The 14,976-nt window shown below is 45.1% G+C and overlaps 1 protein-coding gene across 1 annotated transcript; it reads left to right on the plus strand.

The window, feature by feature from the left end:
* The first annotated feature begins 1,808 nt into the window (after nt 1-1,808).
* On the plus strand, nt 1,809-10,025 carry LOC149344993 (uncharacterized). The gene is made up of 3 exons (XM_089542706.1): nt 1,809-1,895; nt 3,156-3,272; nt 9,594-10,025. Exons 1-3 carry the CDS (start codon nt 1,809-1,811, stop codon nt 10,023-10,025), a joined length of 636 nt encoding a protein of 211 aa, XP_089398832.1.
* Nucleotides 10,026-14,976: the final 4,951 nt, after the last annotated feature.

A 14,976-nucleotide genomic window follows, 5' to 3' on the forward strand; every position in this document is an offset into this window, starting at 1 on the left:
AGTAAGTTGTTCATGATGTTTCAACGCGCTTAACTTTTTACAGAACAAGAGACAAAACAATAACACCAACACTGAGCGCGATCTGTTGCGCTCTGTGTTGGTGTTATTGTTTTGTCTCTTGTTGTGTAAATAGTTACGCGCGTTGATCCATCTTAAAACGACCGCTTTGAAATATGTCAAAAACAATTTTTGCGCATTCGTCTCATTCTCTTCAAACTAAATAGCACCGTGATCTACGAAGGCGAAGGGACAGAGACAACACGAGCGCTAGACAGCCCATTTGTTGTCCCTTGGTTAGTCCTTGTCTACTGCGCTGCTTTTGTCTTTGCTACCAACTAGCCCACGTTGTCTCTCTCAACCAGTTCGCCTTATTGCCCACTCTCTAAGAAAGATGCATAAGCACCAACCCTGTAAGTGACGTTTAAAAAACCGATCTCCATTTTGAGAAGTCACGATTACGGCATGTTTCATGCCAAACGTTTTGTGACGGCACTGCATGGAATGTATGGCGACCTTTTTGCAATATCCGTGAGTGCATATGATATTTTTTACTTAGAGAAAGAACCATAGAACTCGCAGGGGGCGTGGCCATCAGGTTGTTTGATATTCATGACCAAATTCAGTGAAACTAGCATCGAGCAAAGCAATCTAAAACAAAATAAGTGTATTTGGTTTAGCAGAGAAAAAAAAACTTGCATATGTCTCGATTGCTCTCATTGAAAACTAGCGAAAACATCCTGTTTGTGAATTGGCTATATCAGCACTTCTAATACGCCAACGTGAGTAAAAGCAAATCAGTTATTGCCGTTCGTTTCTGCCAGAGTACATGCCTACAAGTGCTCTGCAATTTTAGGAAGAACTTTTCTAGCACGAGTCTCAACAACGGAAATTCTTCGACCCAAACAAAGATATGAGCGAAAATTCTTTTTTGCAAGGGAGCTTCCTGAGCAACACTTAGCAATCATCAATTAGTAGATGAATATAAAGGTGAATGGCGAGTTTTGGTATCTAGAACGCGAAGGGTCCGAAACGACCGCACGACTGAAGAACAATCTTCTGCATGGGTCACAATTCAGCAAGAAAATATAAATTTGATCCTCTATATGTGTTTAGCCGTTGCATCGAACGTACCTAAAAAAGACGCATCTCATCCCCACCTTTTGTATAAGGCGCGAATATGTTACAATGACCACTACGGCCAACGACCCGAGGGGAGTCCATTTCAGTAGTGCGCTTATGAAGGCCGCACGCCAAAGAAATATTATCACCGACTCTCATAACAAGGGACGCATATAAATCGTGCAAGATGCTATATATATTAAAGAAAGAGGTGGATCGCATTACGCCGACGGAACGACGTGATACCAAAAATGAGAGCTTTCGGAACAAGCGAGGCAAAAAAAAAAAGAAAAGCCGGATTCACGCTCATTTACACCTCGGGTGGCCCGGACGGAACTGCGCAGCCGACTGCACGAAAAAGCGACGAGGGCCGGAAATGTATTTTCTGCTGCCAACAAGGAACGTGCCGAAATGTCTTTCCCTCCTCATAGCGCTGTCCGTGCATTCGCGGACCCAAGAAAGCAACTCACGAGAAGCGTCGGGGAAGGAAGATTTATCGTCCGCAGGCTCAAGAAAAGAAACGTGCTTACGTGCGTGCACGTGAATCTGCGGCAGACGCGGCTGCTCCATTTCGCCGTGCGGCACATTATATAACACGCCTACGCTCGCATCCACGACGGTCAGAAGCAGCGGACAGTACCCCACGCACAAGACGTGTCTCCAGCACTTTGAGATTTTTTCGAGCCGTCATGCAGTCGTCTCCTCTGCTGTCCTCGCCCCTTGGGAGTACCAAATACGGAGTCTTCAAAAGCAGCTTGTTCATACTCATCGTTCAAGTGAGTAGTTCTGGTCCTATTTCAACCGTGTTCAGCGTTTGAAAGTTTGTCATGTTGGGTGACCGGGTATTTTAGTTCACGTGGTATCCTTTTAATTTCTTTGGCAGGTCGTGATTGTATTTAATTATTTAGGTAAAATAATCTCAGTGCTTTGGAAGGTGAGGTGCTGCTATAGATATCATATATAGTTTGAATTTCGACATGAGGTAATAACTCCAGTCTATTTATAGAGGGTGTCCACAGGCACAAACGAGTCCCTGTTGAGAAATACGCTCTAGATTGCTAAGGTAGCGCAAGAAATGCCTGTACATTGGGAAATTTTTGATGCCCCATGAAAGTGTAAATAACATATCTGTTGCATCTGGAGTAGCCGTCATTGCAGTCTGTTTTCGTTTTCTCTTGAGGACACAGAAAAAAATCCGATAGCCCGAACTCGCGATACTCGTACATTTAATACATAACGCAACCCCTCACTCTTGAGTGCGAATAATGTCTGACTTTGTCTTTTAATGAATTTAGTTACTCATTATTTACGCATCCTTAGTGGGTTTTGGTACACTCAGCAGTGCATCAAAAAGCACATTAAAATGCAGTGCCATCACAGTCCTCCTTCGCTGCTTCACCGCACTGCAAGTGAGAAATTTTGCGGGATTGTTTCCTTTGCAGGATTCCCGACTGCATTCCATTTGGAGTTAAATATGTTCTAGTTGAAGAAAAGTTTGTCCTAGTTGCGATGTATTATTGAGGCCGTTCCTCGTTATATAGTTTTCGTGTGTCGGTGATTGTCAGATGCCGTTCCACTTTATATAGTTCAGGGTTCGACAGAAACCCCTGTGTCGAGAAAAATTCAGTTTCTTGACAGGCACCATTAACTTTAATTACGGCACTTCAAATCTACAGCTTCGTTTCATTCTATCACACGCCCTTAAGAACAAGAGAACTGCGCATGAATCAACTAAGAGCTGCTGCCCCAATTGTCCATTATCCGATAGTGGTGACACTAGCCCTCATGGGTTGGCTCCGCACGGGCGTCTTTTTTTAGTGGTAATTTTTGCGAAGTGGCGAGCAACATAAGCTCAAGCCATGTATAAAGAAACCAGCAATCTAAGTTATTCGGGGCATCAGAAATATGTTCGTCATCTCACCTTTTCAGGGCGTTCCTATCTACAGAAAGTACACGTCATGATATAAAGCAATGCAATTTCACGAAGCGAGATTGAAGGCACGAAGCATCTTTGCTGTAATATTCATACTGCGCAGGCGTTGCTGGAATTCACAGCCGTGTCCGCACAAGGTGACGACAACTACCTGCAGCCAGAGTACCAGCAGGGAGGTTACAGCGGGGGTGGATACGAAGCGGCAGCTGAACCCGTTTACGTAAGTACCTTTTCCGAGAAAATAGCAAACCCGATACTTGCTGGCTTAGTTGCATATTCCTTAATTGACGATTACGAACTGAGCGCAGTGTTTTAATAATTGTGATTGGTGTAGGAGCGAACACTCGTCCTCTGCACCAAATGTTTATTCGTCCAAAATCTCTTGCGTGTCGAATTTATTCTAGCCACCTCAAGAAGCGTCATCATCATCATTAGCATCCCAGCCATTTCCACTACAGGATAAACGTTCCACTTCAGGATGAGCGTTCTGCATGAGCTGCGGAAGCTGTATCCACGCTAATTTCTTAACCGCATCAGTACACCTCACTCTGCCCCCTTCCTACGCGTATATATTTCTTTACATTCTAAAGATTAGAGACTGTCGTTTACTTCGTCTACGCACTGCGTGTACTGGCCGCGTCCCTTTTTATCCTCTTAATTCCAGATACGACATTATGAAATCGCGTTCGTTTTCCAACCCACCCTACCCTCGTTATGACTCTTGATGTTGTCCCTAACAAATTTCGTTCGTAGTTGGCTCCCAAACCGTTTGCTTAACACTATGAAAGGTGTCCCGTGAAAAAGAAACGGCTAGTTGAAATGAGCGCGATGCTTTATCGACGTACTAATAAATCAAACTAGGGGTGTAAAGCTATCAGCCTGTTCAAGCATTAACCATGATCTTTATATCACTAGTTAATGTTTTGCGCTCAAAATATGTTCGAACTGGCAGGCGTTGTCACATAGGAATGTGCGCTTTTCGTGCAGCAATTTTTTGTATTCGTGGTGCTTGGTTTAGAGCCTTAAAATCTCTTATGCTTTATTAAATTTTTTGAAGTACCTTTAACACACGGCTAATTTGCCTTAATAGAGTATTAGCTTGTTTTTTTTCTGCAGATTTATTTCCTGACATGCATGAACGCTTGTAAGCCTTGCGTTGAAAACACGTGAGATGTTCATGTCAGCAGCGTTATGCAGTTATACACCACCGAAGAGGCGAGGGCTAGTTTCTCCTTTCCGCCCGCATATCACGAAGTGAGAAGAAAGTTTACCTTTTAAATATGCTCCGAGGCAATACGTTGCAGTTTTTCAAAATGCAGCGAAGAAACTGAACGGCAGGCCTTAAGCAACCTCAATTCTGATAAAGGTCGAAATAGTACCCATCGCATCATTGGACACGAGTAATGCAAGAAACGTTGATTCCTTTGCCTACAATAGACAATATATTAGAGTAGCCTTCATCAAACATGACTACCTTCCTAACCGTGTACTTCGCGGCAATGAGCACACAGATATTTCATATAAAATTTGACCTAAGGGTCTACAAAGCTTCGCTTCTTCAATAAAACGCTGTTTTAAGATCCGTTTAGCGTCTGGATCCAGCTTGTAAGTCATGCGAACAAAAAGATAATGACGACCGACACTGTACCGTAATTACGTAGTGCCGCGTTCCGCATCGATATTTTTTTTCTATTTCGTCAATTTGCACCTCTACTACTCGCTGTTTACGTGCTTCGAGGGCTGCTTAGCTAATTCAATAGCTGCGGTCTTCGCCAGCCCCAACCCCCCCCCCCCCCCCCCCCCCATCAAGAAACGAGCCATTCTCAGGTAGCTGCTCGCCGAGTTTTTATGGCAGGTAATTTTCGCCAATGGCGCTCACGCACTCCTTTAGGGAAGTGTCTTTTTGCTTGAGTAGATTTCTTTTTTTTTACTGAAATTCCTTTCTCACCACGTCGTGAGCTGCGCGTTACGAGGCAAACGACTCCCCGCATTAGACACAAATGTGCCCGTTACCTACAGTGCCATTGCACAACGGGTTAAGACGCAAACGTGAAAAGGAAATTTAGAAAGTGAGCGCTATGTATGAAAATTAAAAAAAAATGCGCGTCGTTAGGGAAGCACTCCACAAGCGCCCATCAGTAACGTTCAGAAAACTGCTCCCTTGAGGCACGCGGCGAGTTTCTTCGATTGCGTAAGGTGCGCAAGGTGCGTAAGGAGCTCAGACAATTTGCTTATTGCCCTTGCTTAGTGCGGCCATAGTTAACTTCGTTAACTACTCCCGCACTTTCTTTAGTTGTAATAACTTTTAAAGGGCTTTCAATCAAGAATACGGTGTCATCCACTTTTGGGTTAATGACGCGGCAGAATTTTTTATTGTTAGTTTTAAGTATAGACGGAAAGGCATTAAGACGAAAGCCATCCTTGGCTTAATTAAGTTAGGGTACATACTCATCGCTGCCAGTTTGTAATTAGTTTACTTGGGTATGCTTAAATAACGGGCTAGTTGGTTCATGATTCACAAGGAATACGGGGACAAAAGATAAACATGCATGATAAGACCAGGGTTGGCCCTGTCGTGTATGTTTCTCTTTTGTCCCGGTATTTCACGTCGTATCCTTTGCACTTAAAGAACGTTTGGCTGATCTGTAATACGCCTTTTTTTTTTCCTTAGACAAAGCCTTGAGACAAATCATACCACAGAGCGTTATAGTTGCATGCGAAGGTGCGATGCCATGTGTAATTGTTTACTAGTTCAGCAATTTGAGCAAACATATTCGAGTTAGACTGGATTCTAAAAGCAGTCAAAGTGTGTTGAAAAGACTTCAAGAAAAATGCAGAATTCAGCGTTGATGGCTACGAAATTTCCTTTCACGTGAATTCGTAACGTTTTTAATTCTTTAATGGTTTTTGTTCCTAAGACATTTAGGTTCAATGAAAGTGCTGAGTGGTCGCTCAAGCCGGGTGAGTACGGGATATCAAACCAAGGTCAGGACGCGATGTTAATAAAAGGCTAATTCTGTTTTCAACGGATTCCATAGTTCTTGTAGATTGCGTAACCAGTTGTGAAAACAAGGAAACAGAGCACATGTCCGAGAATTCATTGGCTAACGACGGAAATTGTCGTAGAGTTGCAGGTTCAGAAATGAAATTATTCTGACATGAGGAGATGTCACGATATTAGTGATATCATCTGCCTAGTTTAGGAAGTTGGATGAATGAGTGGATGGAGGGGGGGGGGGAGGCGTTGGGGGGGGGGGGGAGGTAGTAAACAAAAATGTCTACCTTCTGGTGGTTTATTTCGATGATGGCGTAAACCGTTTTTAGGTCAGTAGTTATGTGAATACGCTGGGAGGCTAAGAGCACACAGCCTACTTGTCGCTTTATTCGGTTACAAAGATATAGCGAAAAACAATGCGCAGTCTGAAAAATCTCATGGCCTTGAACCTGCGAATGCAGCCACTGTTCTGTAAGCACTGAAATGTCGGTATTGCAAGTATCTAAGACAGATTATTAGGAAGCGCTCTAATTGATAGTAAAACATTTTCCCCTCGCGTTGCCCTAACTGGGGACGCGTTCAGAATCAATCTGCTGGTCGCTATCTCCTGGTGCGTAGTCATAAAGGAACGGCTTTTTATTCATGGTTAGTTTGGTCTATCAACTAGAAAGGGCAAGATCAGGTCTGGCTTTTAGCGCACTCAATGAGATTTTTTTGGGCCTGGCGTGTGGCGGCCAAAAATCTTCGGAAATTTAAATGTAATTTTCTTTCATCTTTGCACGCGAGGAAATTACTCTGTCTTTTGTTTTCACGCCGGGGAATTTAACAATAACTGGGCGAGAGTTATCGGGCGTGTAGTGACCTATGCAATGAGCGCGTTTGATTGCTGCATTGGGCAGGCTGTCGATTACTTCTGTAAGTGCTACCTTTGCGTTCGACTAAGACTATTCCTGTGATTCGCGTGAGTAAGGAACGCCGCGAAAAGTATGTTTATGACGCCATGATCTCTATCAAGTTCGTTAAAGTGCAAATGTAAAGAGTCGAGCCGAGTTGTTTTCACTTCTGCCGAAACTTGAATTCCGGCAATTTCATCATCGAGGCACCTTCATCATCATCATCTACCATTGTTTTTTTCTTCAAGTTTGTCCAACATATTCTCGATTGCCTCAATTTTGTTCTCGATGCTCTTTTAGCCGAATTTAATAGCCTTATTGTCGTTGACCAACTCGGCCTGTCCCTTCGCGGTTTGTAAAGACCGTGCTTGGAGGTTCTTTAATAGCCGAGATATAGTTTACATCTGCACCGAAATATGGGGGAGGAGGGGGGAGGTTGCTGCTCAATTAATGCTCCAACTTTACGTGTATTATTAGACCACGGATTTGTCTCCACATCACCGGAGCGCAATATCATTATCAGCATAGATGAACAATCACAGCCAATATCGCCGACCACTTATAGGCACGGGAGCAGTAGCAATAACGCGCCATCACTTTTCTTACCATAAAGCGAAACGTTTTTGCACACCTGTGAAGCAAAAAGGTGCGCTGTGTGTGCCATGGTGTTCAAAATACTGCTCCCGTGCCAATTAAGCGAGCTGTCGCTGACACATCTGCTTAAATTGCCAGTGAGATGTGACGTCACATTCGGCGATGATGGTATGGAGAAGGCCGGGCGCATTAACTGTGGTGGGCAAAGGTGGTGGCAGTTCCCGGACTGCTGGCATATTCTGGCCTCACTTGATAGTAGCAGTGGGGTGGAAAGGACATGCGCCGAGTATGCTGGGGACGGACACAGCAGCAGCAAGGACGCGAAGGTCGCCTACGATGCGGAAAGATGCGCTGTGCGAGTCGTAGTGTTCCAAATGCTGCTCCTGCGCGAACTGACGCGTATAGCCTGGTAGGCCATAACCAAGACCAAATAAAACAGATTCACTTTAATTTTTTTAGGAGAGAAGGGTACCGATATAGAGGTTTCTAATGAGCACCATTACATGTTTTATTTTTCTCTGTGTGTGTACGCTGTGACAAAGTGTAAAACACTCATTCTTTAACAACAAAGAATGAGCATTCTATTTGCTACATAGTCGAACGCTTAACCGTCCAGGATTATGAACCTGCTGCGGTGTGTTCTAGCCGAACCACTAGGTAAAATGGATATGCGAACGACCACAGAACTGAGTGCAGTTATGAAGTAAATACAGAGCAGGCAACGAAGCAGCTCAACGAAGGCACTTACAAGCTTTTCCTGCGATGGTGGCCTGCTAACTGTGATGTTCAGTAGCTTTGCACTAAGTACTATACAAGTAGAAGCATTGAAATTGTGGTTAACTATGGTGGCTGATTCCAAATGCGGAAAGTTTTTACCGACGCTACTCCGCCATCAACGTTTCCGCCTCGCTTACGAAACGAGCAGTATGCACTAAAGCAAAAAAAATTAAAAAATCGTGTTCGTTGGATCTTGAGTTAAGAGGGAATTAATGGCTTGGGCATAACTGCAGCGCGAAAAAGACAACCACACAGGGAAGTAACCACTCAAGACACGGACAATCATGTTTGCAGACACGTGTTTTGAGTCTTTTCTTCCATATGCGGTTGTCTTTCTTCGAGCTGCAGTTATGTCCAAGCTAAGCAACCAACTTGACGAAAAGCTGTTTTACTAAATGAATTATTGGCTTGTAAGAGGGCCGAATTTTGTGACATGAATTGTATGCGCAGCCTTTCCGCGGCGGCCAAGTGGCTTGAGAATTCACGTTGTATGCGGAGGGTGCGGGATTCGATCCCCAGTGCCGCTGGCTACCGGCCGATTCCTAACAGGCACAACCTTTTCCCTGCCCTGGTGCTCGGCTTCGTTTGGATGAAATCAGTGGAAAAAGTGTATCTGATGTCATGTTACGCTGACCAAAGACCTGGCGCTCTTTGGCCAAAGCTGCCCTGATGACATTAAAATTTATCAGCATCGTCATAGTCACCGCCATCATGTATATGAAAGTTCTGGGACGCTACATTTCTGTTTCATGGCCCTGAGGACCCTTTAGCGCTTTTGCAGTCAAACAGCCATGCCCGTCAGTGAGCCTTGTCTTAGTGAGCAGTGAGCAAGTGAGCAGCGAGTGAGCAGCAAGTGAGCAGTGAGCAGTGAGTCAGTGAGAAAGTACGTACTCCTTTCAAGCTATGAACCAACTCGCCCAGATTAGAGTTTTAAATGAGCCTTAGCTGCCCTTAGTTACGGGCACCAGAATTTTTTGGTAATCCAAAAAATAAATTTGCAAAATTCTAATACCAGCCCAAAAGGAGGTTGCAAGGAAGCAGAATATCGGTTCATGAGTCATGCTGTTCGACCAGGCTGTAGCGAAAGCATTTCTTACAGCACCCGTAGACAGAACGTAGGCAAAAGATCATACCAATACTCCATTCCCACAATGTTTATTTTGTTTTCATTGATATTGTTTTCAGTGGGCACAGAGCCTTTGCCGTTAATTATTGCTAGTATGGTACAGCTCCTTCTGCGCCTCTCTTCCAAGCAGTGAAACCTCCTCTTGCCTCTTCGCAGCCTCCCTTGCCATACTCTTTCGGCTACGACACGGTTGACGAGTACGGCAACAAGCAGTTCCATAAGGAGGAAAGCGACTCCAACAACATAAAGACCGGTTCCTACGGGTACACGGACGCCAACGGGCTCTACCGCCGCGTCCACTACGTGGCCGACTCCACGGGATTCCACGTCACCGTGACGACCAACGAACCCGGCACGGCGCCCGGTCGCAGCGCGAACGCCATCTTCAACGCAGACCCTGTCGTCGTCCCGCCGGTCGTGGGGCGAGCCTCGGCGTCGGGTAACGTGCTCTCGTACGCCGCGGCGCCGGGCTACCTTGTGCAGCCAGTCCCGTACGAGTCGCTGTCGCAGACGCAGCTCGGATATCCGGCATACGCCTTCGCCGATGGCCAGTACGGCAGGAGAAAGCGAAACGCCTTAAAGAAATGAGCAGTGGCGAAGTGGATTGCGTTGCTCCCGTCAGACCCTTAATGAGCACGTATGCATGAAAAAGTGTTTAAGGCAGACAGATCGTGCGACCAGAGCTCATTGCAGGATGGAACGGCTAAACGTTAGCAATGTAGTGTGCACCTGCGAAGCTAATGCTTGATGATCTGGAAAGAGTGAGGAAGGGGCTAGCCCACGTGGCTTGAAAACAAACAAGGCGACACGGAATCTAGACTCCCTTGTCAACGACTGTTTTGGCGGTGTTTTTGAAATCCGAGTGGAAGACTATGGAAGCATGAGGGGAGCGCTGCTTGTCTGGTCCGTCTATGAGCGTGCCTGAAACTCCATGTTTTGAGTATCGAAGACGGACGGTGGGTAGCCCCACTGTAACGAGTGGATGGCGTTAAGTTGCCTATAGATGGTGCACCAGTCATAACGGCCGGTACTTTTGTAACGCCACTACACTGTATTTCTACTATTCATGGCGCCTTTATGCACTGTTCGCGAGTGAAGCGAAACGTGAGTTAACCTGTGCATCTATGCTGGTGTATTGTTTGGGATGAAGCTGTCAGAGTTCAAATGGCTAATGGACCAAAAAATATAAGGCTGTTATAAAATTATAAATCATGCACGAGGTAGTGCAAACTTAAAAATAGCAGTTCATAAGCGTAAAGACAAATATCTGCAAACATAGCAGAAAAACTTCCCCGCCTTTATAAACAAGCGCAATCTAACTGACAGTGAAGATAAATGAACTTACAGGCTAACTTTCTTGACGCTCATTACTGGTGTGGCTTCATGTCAGTTCGTGAAGTACTGGCTTGGTGCCCAACGTTAGTGTCGGAGAAACTACAGTTAGTTAACACAATGACGTTTGCTGAACTTTGTTGTTATGCCTTTGTGCACTCGAAATATTTACAGGTCTCTTGCATTAGCAAACTGTCCTTAAACAATTAGAGAAGGGAATTTAGTTCCACTCGGTTTTGTACGAGGGATGTAAAAGATTTTTTCAATTTCGGAAGATTTGATTTTTACTGCTCATCGTTGTCATTTTGCAGAGGACGAAAGTGAAGCTGTTTAAGTGTTGCAGCTCACAGTTTATTTTCCCGGTGCACCTCACATGGCTGGGCAGGACTAGTATAATTTGAAATTTTTAATGAAAACAAATCTGCCGATCTCAGAAGGTTTAGCAAACCACCACCATGAGTTCTTAAGGGGTTCCTCCCAACGTTACATGGGTGTCGTAAAAAAGGTAGCTGGGATGTATAAACTCATTCGCAATAGTTCCAGCTATTGCGAATCCATATCAATTCATATGTTGACTGCATGGGGTGCCGGGCTTGTCGTCAGAAACTACAGGCTTTGTTTCGGTGAACTATTTGTGCCCAAAAACAAATTTATATTTCTTCTTCCCGCCAAATGCGAACACTAAGCCTAATTATGAACATTTACTAAGTGCGAGCATGTTGCCAGTAAAATACTTACTGTTAGTACCCAATGTTATATTATAAACATGCATTTTAATCTATAACTTGCTCACTTAGTATATGTCATCTAATAAAAGAGCGATTAAGTAATAAAACAACCGGCTAGTGATCCATTTATCAAAAAAAAATCACAGACAACTTCAAATAGTTCAAGCACTTCTTCATCCTTGTAATTATTCTGCAGTTCAAATCGACAACGCTTTTCGAGTAATATGTTCCAGTCGCAATTGAAATTCCTTGTGTGACTTTTTTGTACTGCAAAATGCTATATTCAAAATTTTCACATTCGTTCGACGCAATTGAAAGCGTGCCTCGCAACTAGGCGATTGGGTGCGTGGACCCTTTATGACGCTATGACATCTGTAAAGTGAAACTGTTTATGAATGAAAATCTCTTTGGTGTTCTCTCCTAGGCTTTGTTATTTACTGTTTACTACGCTGTACATAGGAAATAAACATTTTGTTCCCCACACAAAGGGTGCTTTTCTTTCTTTTAGAGGCTCCCCCAGCATGTATTGTGAGATTTTTTAGCGAATTTGAGCATACACCGTGCTCCAGAAATTGCACGCATGGAAACTATCAGCGGCTAATTGGAATTTGACTGGTGTCAACAGCGTGCACTACCGAGAGGCAGGGTTGGAAAATAACATGCAGAGCGTTTGTACAAACCTCTCCCGCTTGTGCATTATTCACTAATGTGCGGTATGAGGGTAGTAATGCTAACCTTATTAATTGGATGAAGAACACACTGCACGGCAGGTTACGACAGAAATAATCGGAACATATCCCGAAATTTCCGCGCTTTATTCTGCCATAGCAAGCGTAACTAACCTTGGTGTATGTACGCACGGACGCCCGAGCAGTAATGTTGCTTTGCGCGGCCTTTAGTCACGAATTTCAGGTTGGTCAAGGGTGAATGAAGTTCGAAGACACCAGCTCTCTTTCATCTACATGTGTCTGCGCCTGCATATGACGCATTCAGCGGGAACACTCCTTCCGCGAAATAAACGAAGGTTAAAAAGTGCAAGACACATTGTCATTGCAAACTGGCAGCTGTGCGAATGCTTCGCACGAATTAACCGCAGCTTACGACCGCTGTATAAGCTGGTTTAACTAGACGGTCCCACACGTCACCAGAGCGGTGTTGCAGCTAACATTCGCGGTTCCCGCAGATGCCGGTGAGATGCGCGGAAGCCTTGTGCTTCAAACGAGCCTTGTAGAAGGCCCGTAGAAGACTCCGCGCCACCATTAACGCGGAAAGCTGTAGTAAAAAAACGCATGTCACTAACACATATCCATTGCAAACAGCTCACGCAACAGCTATGCCACTGCGACTTACTGATTAGATTTTGCTAACATTCGGAAAAAAGAGGTACATTTGATTCGTATCCAACAACCTGATTTCGACTAATTTTAAACCACGGTTCTCATAGAGAATTAACATCATCTTAGCATTGTTTGACATCGGTACGAGTCTGAGAGGAATAGCTAATTTAGGAGATGGAAAAATGTCCCATAAAGAGTGTCTTACAAGCCGCCGCGGTGGCCCACTGGTTATGGTGTTTGGCTGCTGAGAAGGAGGAGCGTGTTCTATCACATGTGTAGTTATGTCTGGGCACGTTAAATAAAATCAGGTGGTCGAAATTAACCGAAGCCTTCCATTGCGGCGTCCCTGATAAACTGAGTCGTTTTGGGATGTTTACTCCCTAAAAACTGACAACTCTTTTACTAGAGTATCTTACAAAGCGGGCAGTGCTATTTGAACATAAGAAGAACTAATGAGGAACGCGAAATCCTGTCCTAGCATTTTAACAAGCATGCCTAATGAAACCATAAACTGCTTACGGGGAGTGCACTGCAGGTTACTGATGTTTTCAATGCGCTTACAGCAATATGCATGCACTGGCATTTACCCCCCCCCCCCCCCCACACACACACACACAACTTTAAATTATGATCGATATTATTTTTCTTTATTACACAACAGGAAAGACAGTGGCCACTCCGCAAGGAACGACTTGTCCGTTTATAGTACGACGCCACTAAAACTCATAATAAAACAGCCCAAAGGACGACGGAAAGAGAAAGGAGAACACGAGCGTTGTGACAGAGAAAAGACTCCGTTGCATAAGAAATGTGGTTCAGCAAAACGTTGAGTTGCGCTAAATGGTATGGATGCATGTTAAAACAGCGCCAATGAGCAAAGACCAGAGAGAGAGGAGAACACAGGACGAGCGCGTGTGGAACGTTTTGCTGACTCATATTTCTTACAGCGTTCGTCCTGTGTTCTTCTTTCTCTCGTCCGTCGTTTTTGGCGCTCTTCTACCATGAATCCACGCCAACTAACCCAACTCAACATTTTGCTGGGCCATTAGAACTGCCGGCGGTCTGAAATCAGCAGCCATTCTCGAGCTTCAGGCCTGCGACGAGGCCAAGATTATCTCCCCTGTAGGCTCTCGGGCACATCGACCTTCTTCTCCTCACAGACGGTGGATACACCTAGGGCGTGAGCCGGGGCCTCACTAGAAGCTCCAGAGGCTTTCTAGAGTGTCCGAGCCTGAGCACACCGAGCGTCCCAGCAGGACCAGTTGCAGTGGGCAATTAATTTCCTACATGATACCCGTCTGCCTGTCGCGGTCACCGAACATTTGAACTGCCTACACAGGCAAACTCATACAACATGTCTTGAACAACTCGTTTCTGGGCATGCCAAAGAAGTTTGCATAACCGCCAGGAGGAATACTCTCCCTTTTGACTTTGCCAGCCTGGCAATGTGGGATAGCTTGAAGACTGTGTCGAACTTCGGCCGTAATCGGGCGCGCTCAGCTTTCGTCGACGGAAGTACAGCTGGTGTGGTTTTTGAAGTAGACGTGGACACTAAAAATGGGTATTTATGGAAGCTGCTGTCATCTAGTATCCAAATAATTGACATTCACCGCTTTAGACGATCGAGGTGTGAAGTCGATCAAAATTTTGGTATGGGCTAGTCGGTGGCTCATCTTAAAGAAAGTACATACAGCGCAAAAAAACAGGGACAGCAGAGAAGACACAAACAACAGGATTGGCGCTGTTTTTTGCGCTGTACATGTTTTCCTTCAGGTGTGAAGGTCGCGTTAGAAGGGAAAGGCGCTGCGAGGCACTCTTTCTCTCCATAAAATAAACGGCTTGGCAGTGCCCCAAGTTCCAAAATATTGGCCGTATGAGCGTTGCTGCAGAAGCATAACAACACGTCTGGGTTGCGCCGGGGTCCACGATGGGCCTGTGTGCACAGTAGAGGCGGCGAAGTGCGCTAACTTTGATAGAATACATGAGGTAACTTCGAGGGAATGTGTGAAAGGGCTCAAGAAAATGGTGAGAGACCGCTACGCGCACAAGGAGGCGTCTAAAGCAGTCCATCGCCCCAGAAGACGCCGACTCCAGCAGTACAAGCCGGCCATTGTAAACGATGAACTGGCAAGTGCAGAAGAA

The sequence above is a fragment of the Amblyomma mixtum genome, chromosome 5 (genome assembly GCF_055824585.1).
Source record: "Amblyomma mixtum isolate Tamu chromosome 5, ASM5582458v1, whole genome shotgun sequence".
Classification (NCBI taxonomy): domain Eukaryota; kingdom Metazoa; phylum Arthropoda; class Arachnida; order Ixodida; family Ixodidae; genus Amblyomma; species Amblyomma mixtum.